Here is an 8,688-nt window from a genome sequence, read left to right on the forward strand (position 1 = left end):
GGAATAGTCAGACTTTGTGCAAGTGTCTCTCCAGGCCTGGCACACAGTGCGTACCTGGTGAGTGACAGATCACGGGTCAAGGACATTGAATCCCTGCTGCCATCAGGGAAAACACAAGCCTGAGCCAGGAGCGGACCCTCAGCAGGCTGGCAGTGTGGATGTGGAGACAGGCAGGGGCCCCCGCGCAGTACAGGTGCAGTTCACATGCCGCGCGAGCAAACTCTCATGTTAACTCTCAGTGTTCTCCCCAGAACCACTGCCCAACAGGGCTGTGACCAGTCTCCTTCTGGGTATCTTAGGACTACATGATGATGCTGTCCTGGCTTTTTGTCTTCTCTGCTTTGGTTTTCCCAGCCTGGGGTAAGTTTTCTTTCTCTGGATCAAAGAGTATTCTAAAGTATTGTAATAGAAAAAAAAATAAGTACTTGTTCTTCTCTGATAGGAAATCATAGCTTTAGAGATCAAGATTTGGAATCTATTGACCTCACTGTGCTTCCTTGCCCTGACTCTAGTAATGGTTTTAAGTAAGCAATTTTCCCACTTGAAAATTGAGATTAATTCTCCAACTTGTTAAAGGTACTGTGATGATAAAACCAGAAGATGACTGTGAAAGACTCAGCACAGAGTAAAAGCACATAGATGAGAGCAGTGGTTGTAGTTGTATTACAACTAGGTCATTTGGAATCGAACTTGATTTGGCTTTATGTCTGTCCATGAACAGAAGTTTCTTGGGGATAAGGATGTAAAATAAGCACCATAATCATCCTGCCATGATCCTTCACATAGTAGATGCTTCCAGACCAACCAGGAAGTGATCTGATTTCTCACGGCTAATTCTAATGGCTTCTCCATAGTTTCCATTATGTTAAAACTTTACACAGAGGAGCCCTTTGTGGGTTCTGAGATTCTTGAATACATTTCCAGCCTTTTTTCCCCTTTCAATTTGTGTGTGTAGATGTAGGTCATATGAGTAGTTTAGTATTTCTGAGTCTTCCCTTCCCTTAATTATTAGCTATCATTTTGGGGGACTACCAAGAAATAGCAGTGGAGAAAGACATATCACCTGCTGAGACCTGGTTCCCTTGGTCAGCCTTCAGGGGCTTCTTGGAGGGGATTTGGAGAGTTGGAATACATAGGGCAGTGGAGAGGGAGGGGCTGTTTGTGGCCAGAGCCTGTGACACTGTGATGTCTGGCAAGGGGATTGCTGAGGAACTATGCAAAGTGAAACATTCTTTTGCAGGTGTTTCTTCCTGGGACAAAACACAATCTAAACAGGTGTCAGAGGGGCTGCAGTACCTGTTTGGCAACATCTCCCATCTCATTGAAAAAGGAAAACTGAGTCTTGATGGTGAGGAAGATTGGGGGACTGCCTGGGGTTTCTGAGGCAGCCATAAATATTCCTGAGGTCTGCACAGTCACACGTGACTGGGGTGAGGTGACGGGTTGGTCTGTAGATGGAAGCACTGGTCAGCCACTTGCACTTGTTGCCCTAGGTCCTTGGGTATAGGGCAGATGCTAGAAGGGATAGAAACCTAGGAAGGGGAGGAACAGCCTTTGTAGCGACCCCAGCTCTGAGCTCAGGGAATCCAGAGGTTGATGAGAAGACACAGCATCACCTGGAGGGAATCCCAGGTTGAAGAGATCAATACCCCAGGTATGAGTGCACAATGACATGATGAAGACTCAGGTGGGGAGAATGGATGACGTGAAGTGGCAGAAAGGAAGGAGCTAGACAATGAGGTTTGTCTATGGTGGAGGACAATCTGGAGCAGAAGAGCAAATCCTCTAGGCCCCCAGTAGGTGCAAAGTCTGCTTTGGAGGTGAAATGTACACGTGGCAGTGAGCTGGGAGGGTGTGCGGCTACCTGTGGAGGCCTCCTCCTACCACCAGGGGGCAGAGGTAGCCCAGGAATGGAGCAGGCAAGGCGCAAAGTAGGATTTGCTGAGTGATGTCCCATGGCTCTCCCCTCCCCCAGATGTCTTCACCATGGTCTCTCGAAAGGAATGGGGGGCAGAAGCTGTGGGCTGCAGCTCTTGGCTGACCAGGCCAGCAGATGTCCTTGTCACACACCATATCTTTGGATTGGAGTGCCATGACCAGGTCGTCTGCAGTCAGAGGCTGCGGGAACTACAGGCCTACCATGTCCACAACAACAGCGCATGTGATGTGGCCTACAAGTAAGAGTCCAGAAATTGGGCCCATGTCTTGAGGCTGGTGGTCAAAGCTGTCCTTGTAGGGTTCTTTTCCTGTCTCTTTTCATGTTTTCCTCAGTTTTTGGGTCACGGCTCTTGTAGTCTTTTTAATAAATAAAAATAAAATCCCATATGAAATTTCAAATCCATTGGAATTTTTCTGTGCAGTCTCTAATCTCGAAGGAGATCTTCCAGAGGGTAGCGTGAAAATCAAATAATTCCAATACCCCTACCTCCTCCAAATCTGCTTTAGCCCACACATTGTGGTCCATCTTTCTGACTGCCTCTGCTCCCTCAACATTTTGAGCTGGTTATGGCGGATATTGCCATTTTCCCAAGGGAGGGAAGGTGCTCATTGCTAAGTCACCCAGCCGTGGAGTCATGAGGCCTCAACTGGCTTCAAGATGTTTCTTTGTTCATGGCTGATTCCACTCCAGTATGCCATATATATGGGTTCCTGCATTGGAGGGGCAGTTGTCCAATCTGTGGCCCCACATTTGACTTCTATTAGCCGTGGACAGTTCCTGAGCCAGGCAACAGCTTCATGACTCAATTACCCACCGCACGTCTGCTTTCTCACTTTGGGCCTTTCCCCAGTAGTTGATGGTGAGTGGGAGTTTATATGCTCTGGAGGGCAGAAGTCTGTGGGTAACTTCCTGAGTCGCAGCCCTCTGAAGGACATTCTCAAGTGCATATCCACAGTTTGTCAGATGCATGTGGTATGTGCAGCAGCTGAGCCTCAACTCCAGGTAGCCTCCGTGAAGTGAGAGGATTGGGTTATGCACTTTGTCAGGTTTCTATTCCTTCCTCACTCTCTGCACTCCCTCAGGCTCCTGGGATCATTTAGCAAAATGCAACCATGGCCTTGTCTTATGTTCTGGTACTAGGACTATGCAAGACAGCTCCTGGCAGGGAGACATCAAATGAACAGCTCGAGAGGGGACTGCAGGGGTGGCACACACATTTTGGAGGAGAGAGGGGAGCTATGTTTCAGGACATGTGGAATCTCAGGAGACTCCAGTATGTTGAGAATATCTCCTTCCAAGTCCAAGGATGATCTAGAACCAACTGTGTTGTCTGAGCAAGGGAGAGAGCATAGGACCGTGTCCTTTTAAGTGCTAAAGACTAGAATGATTGGCTTGGTCTTTCCATTCCCGCAAATATCCTTTAGTGAGCCTGGCTGGAGCCCTTCTCCTTTGGGATTGGGTAAGTGTTTTCCTCTCTCGGAGATGTGTGACACTGCCAGCCGCTAACCCGTATTTCCTTGCTGCACAGCTTTCTGGTTGGGGATGATGGCAGGGCATATGAAGGTGTTGGCTGGGACGTCCAAGGCTTCCATACCCGAGGGTACAACAACATCTCCCTGGGCATCGCCTTCTTTGGCACCAAGGAAGGTAATGGTCAACCTGGCTGGTCTTTCTCCAAAGAATTGTGTTTTTCTTCTTCTTTCTGTTTTATCACAATGGTCTGCTGCCATCTTAGACTTCTCTGATGACCTCTCCTTTCTTGTGATTCTCTTCTTCTCATTGTCTTCCATGATCTGTGCTGTAATGGTCCTTGTGTAATTGCTGTGGTTTCTTTTTCCAGCTACCTCATGGGCAGAGATGCTCAGTATCTTCTCTCTGCAAGCTGGCTCTCCTGCTCTTCGGCTGGGAAGATCTGGGCATCATTTGACTTGGCATTTTGACTGTATTCGTTTTCAGAGCCTTAAGTGCCTCTTTATGAATACTAGCATCTGCCTCAGAGGTCTTTGTTGAGCTAAAGTGGGTTATTGCAGGGAAAGGGCCTGGGAGAGCCCTGTGGAGGGCAGGCACCTGCCTGAGCAGTTGTGCGCTGCCTCTGAGCTCTCAGAGAGCTTGGAGGAGGAAATGCACCAGTGAAGTCTTAGCGGGTCGTTGGAAAAGAACGTTGCCATGAGCCCCAACTGCTGTGACAGCAGGTCCTTGACTCATTTCTCCAACCTGAAGGATGAGCCTATTCCTCTGTTTCCTCCAAGGGTCACACACGGGCAGAAAAGGTGTCTTCATTCTTCCTCCAGCTATCTAGGCCAAAATGAGATTTCCCATGAATTGCTTTCTTCTAGGACACAGTCCCAGTCCTGCTGCCCTGTCAACCATGAAGCGCCTCATCGCCTATGCTGTCCAGAAAGGCTACTTGGCACCTGGGTATATCCAGCCACTTCTTGTGAAAGGGGAGAACTGTCTGGCTCCTCCTGGGAAGGAGAATCTGAAGAAAGGTGAGATTGTTGGCCTGTTTCCAGTCTCAGGGTCAGGATTCCTCTTGACAGGAGACTGACAGATCATTTGACTCTTACAAAGCTTGAGTGGGACTCCCCAGGCCACTTCTTTACCCCTCAGATTCTTAGAGTGATAGAGTCTTAGTAGTTTGCCTGGTGTCATATATATGCACTAATTTCTTCGGTCATTCAAGGATCATTTATTGAGCACTTATCAGACCCTGAGGAGGTATCAAGGAATGAAATACAAAAATCTCTGAGCTCATGCAGCTTTAGAGGAAGACAACAAATGAATACATAGGAAAAATACATGGTAAAAAGTGCTAGGAAGGAAAAAAAGGCATAGGGATCTAGTTATATAAATTCCTTGATATATGTATTTTTATATATGTACAAACTTAAGCACGTATTTCTTTATTTTATTTTATTTTTTTATTGTTGGGGTAATGTATAGAGGGGTTACAGTTACATTTGCCAGATAGTAGGTATATTACTTCTCATACATTGATACCCCTTCTCATGTTTTTGTCCCCATTTCCTTCGCCCCACCCCTCCCAATCATCTTGTTTTCCCCCTTCCCTTTGCTATTTCAAATAAATAAATAAACATATATACAATATACCAGATAACAATATGAGATTAACCAAAGGGCAAAAAAGAGAAGAGAAATAACAAAGTACATTAAGAACAATAATCACACAAGATAAACCTCTTGTTTCCTTATCCTAGAGAACCTTTCATTTAGTCTCATCCTATATGACCTTATATACCTACGTTTTGAGCTATTGTGATCCTCTGCTAGGTTTAAGCATATATTTCTGACTACAGTAACTCAAAGAACACTAAGCTTTAAGTGCTTAGGTAAACTTAAAATTAACACTTACTTTAAAGGAAGAACCCAAATTACTTCAAGCAAATAAGGTTAATGCCATTTTAGGTTTAAAAAAGCAGCAATGCTACGTGGCACTGGTAGTTCATGTCTATACTCCTAGCCACTCAGGATGCTAAGATCTGAGGATCACAGTTAGAAAGCAAGCCCAGCAAGGAAAGTCTATGAGATTCTTATCTCCAGCTAACTACCAAAAAATGCTGGAAGTGGAGGTGTGGTTCAAGTGGTAGAGCACTAGCCTTGAGCAACAAAAGCTTGGGGACAGTGCCCTAGGGGACACACACACACACACACACACACACACCCTTGTACACACAAAGCAACAGCAGCAGCAATATAAAAAGTGATAAAGCTGAATGGAGAGAAGAAGAGTGAGCAAATACTGGCATAATATTCATTGTATATATACAAAAATGAAACTTGAAGTAACTTGAGGTGATGGGTGGGGTTGGCAGAGATGGGGAAGAATGATGGAATGGATGACGGTCATCAAGACACATTGTATTCATAAACCAACCTGTTAAAACCCTTCAGCACAACTAAAGATGATGACAGTCCAATAAAAACAAAAACAATAAAGTTAATAAGCATGATCAGCCTTTTCTTGGCCATAATGAAGTCTAAGCTATGATTATCAGTTTGAATCCTTGAGTTAATTTAATCTCTTCACATAGACTGTTGCCTTCTGTCAACATGAATGGTTACTTCATATTGGCAGATTACATGGGTGTCTTTCAGAATAACACACCCATAGATTGCTGCTGGAACAGAGTTTTCTCTCAAGTCCCACAGTGAGGGTCCTGTAGGAGGATCTAGGGGGGTTGGGCTGTCTCAGCATCCTGAGGGTCCATTGGCCTTCAGTAGTCAGGAGATTGGCATGGGCCGCCAAAACCCTCCATGTTTTCTCCTTCTATCACAGCTTGCCCTAACATTGTTCCACGGCCTGCCTGGGGGGCTAGGAAGGCCCACTGCCTCAGCTTGACCCTGCCTGCTAGGTACGTCATTATCCTCCACACTGGCGGGAGAACCTGCAGCATGTATGATGAATGTCGCCTGCTGGTCCGAGATCTCCAGTCCTACTTCATAGACAAGCTCAGAGCATGCGACATTGGGTATAAGTAAGTAGACCTGAGGGTGGGAGACCTGATTTCTCTTGGAGAAAGCTATTAATTCTCTGAGAGGAAGGAGAAAGGGATCTTGTAACCTCTGGGGACTCATGGTCCAACAGGCAATTGAGGTACAACCACAATGATTTCCTACCCAGCTTGCGATGGCTTTGTGGAGACAGTTAAGGATAGTCACCTCTAAGTACATGCTACTTTAAACATGGTATATGACCCGATGAACCAAAGATGCTGAAAAGGTATTAGAGGAATTCATATGCATGGAGGGCCAGCGGCTCTGTAGAGAAGATCATTTCAGGGTTATGTCTTTCCTCAGGCCATGCTTTTCCTCCTGTGACTCAGGGCTCAGCCCTGTGGTGTGTTTCCCTTCACCAGTGCACCTCCACGCAGTGAGGCTGCATGGGAGAGTCTTTCTTGTCTGGAGCAGAGCTTAGACAATGCACTTCAATTTCTATGATTCTTTCATCAAAGACGTGTTGATTTTGACCTTGAGAGAGGAAATTTTTTTCCGTCCTTTCCTCCCTATTAAGTGTAGTCTAAATGTGTCTCTAAATTCTGTGACAGATATTTTTCTGGCTGAGAGTACTGCTTTGAAAAGTTAAATAGCTTAATAATTGGGTATGTTGGCTCATATCTGTATTTCTAGCTATTCCAGAGGCAGAGATAGTGAGAACTGCAGCTTGAAATCAGCTGGGACAAAACAAAAACAAAAGCAAAAACAAAAAATCCTGTGAAACCTCCATCTCAGTAAAAAAAGTAGGGGCTTAGTGATTTACACCTTTCATACCAGCTGTACAGGAAGCGTAAACGGGAAGATTGTGGTCCAAACCAGCTTAGGTATACATGTAAGGCCATACTAGAAAAATAACAAAAGCAGAAAAGGCTAGGGGTGGCTCAAGTGGTAGAACACCTGCCTAGCAAACATAAAGCTCTGAATTCAAACCCCCAATATCACCAAAAACAAATGAGCAAATGAGCTAACAAGTGAAACCACTGGTAGCCTAAAAACCATGGTGGGGATTTTTTTTTCCCCATAGAAATCTGCAAATGGCGTAAGTCAGAGATCCCTCTCCTCAGGTCTCTAGGCGAGTTCACCAGCACAGCGCTGGCAAGTCCTCTGCCTCTCTTGACTCTGTAACCCAGAACTTAGAATTCAATAGTGTCCAACAAGTGAAGAACGCAGCTGAGAAGCTGTCCTAGACATTTTCTCTTTCATGCTGATCTTCATCTTCCCCTGTGGTCCTCCAGCTTTGCGGTGGGCCAGGATGGCCGTATTTACGAAGGGGTAGGCTGGAACGCCCAGGGCTCTCGCAATGCTGACTACAACGACATTGCTTTATCCATCACCTTCATGGGAACCTTTTCAGGTAATGGAAGCTTTGGGTTTGTATGGTGTTTGAGGAAGACTGACTGCTCTGGATGGCCAGGACATCAGACAAAGAGTTCATTTGAATGAATGTGACCAGAGGTGATCTCTAGATACAAGCTTACCCTAACAACTTTAGCTCCTTTGAACAAAGTGAAATGTCACTGTCTTCCAATGCCTAAAGGACATATGAAACAAGGGGAAAAGACCCCTGCATAGTTTTAACTCACCTTAGTGAACAGGTAGGTGGTTACCATGCTGATAATTCAACAATAACAGCATCCTTAGTTTTGGTAACCAAAAGTACCTCTAGATATAGCAAAACGTCACCTGGTTGTGGGGGGGGGCGGCTTCCCCAGTATAGAACTACCAGGCTAGCCTTTTCTGTGCATCACACATACACAGAACTGACTTTATGAATCCAGGCTTAGCCCATTTAACTCAGGAAGACATTGGAAAGCCCTTTCCTAGCTGACCAGTGGGATGTCTGTGTTTTGCAGGTAGCCCTCCCAATGCTATAGCACTGGAGGCAGCCCAGAACCTGATCCAGTGTGCTGTTGACAAGGGATACCTAACCCCCAACTACCTGCTGATGGGCCACAGCGATGTCATCAACACTCTGTCCCCTGGGAAGGCTTTGTACGACATCATCAAGACATGGCCTCACTTCAAACACTGAGGGAGTCCTGGCTTCCTCTGGGTCTCTGTCACATCTCCCACCCTGATTCAATATGTGTCTCTTCTCCCTGGCCAATCTTGGTTTGTTCCCTTTTTGCTTGGCTGGGATGACCATATTGTCCCCTGATGACATCTTCCATTGTTCCCCAAATGTGGGTACCCATAACCTTGGTGTCTGGGCCTGTCTTCTTTATTTCCTTTCC

At 45.8% G+C, this 8,688-nt stretch overlaps 1 protein-coding gene across 2 annotated transcripts; it reads left to right on the top strand.

Moving 5' to 3' along the window:
• Positions 1-293: 293 nt before the first annotated feature.
• LOC150058226 (peptidoglycan recognition protein 4-like) lies at positions 294-8,486 on the top strand. Of its 2 annotated transcripts, none has more exons than XM_090339873.1 (8): positions 294-360; positions 1,241-1,348; positions 1,976-2,177; positions 3,468-3,586; positions 4,276-4,428; positions 6,237-6,435; positions 7,690-7,808; positions 8,308-8,486. In XM_090339873.1, the coding sequence occupies exons 1-8, from the start codon at positions 306-308 to the stop codon at positions 8,484-8,486; spliced, it is 1,134 nt and encodes a 377-aa protein (XP_090195999.1). In that variant the 5' UTR covers positions 294-305. The 2 variants fall into 2 exon arrangements, with proteins under 2 accessions (XP_090195999.1, XP_090195998.1); XM_090339872.1 differs by having other exon boundaries at positions 312-360; positions 1,241-1,333; positions 1,967-2,177.
• The last annotated feature ends 202 nt before the right edge of the window (positions 8,487-8,688 follow it).

The sequence above is a fragment of the Megascapheus bottae genome, chromosome 10 (assembly GCF_031878675.1).
Source record: "Megascapheus bottae isolate mThoBot1 chromosome 10, mThoBot2.hap1, whole genome shotgun sequence".
Classification (NCBI taxonomy): Eukaryota; Metazoa; Chordata; class Mammalia; order Rodentia; family Geomyidae; genus Megascapheus; species Megascapheus bottae.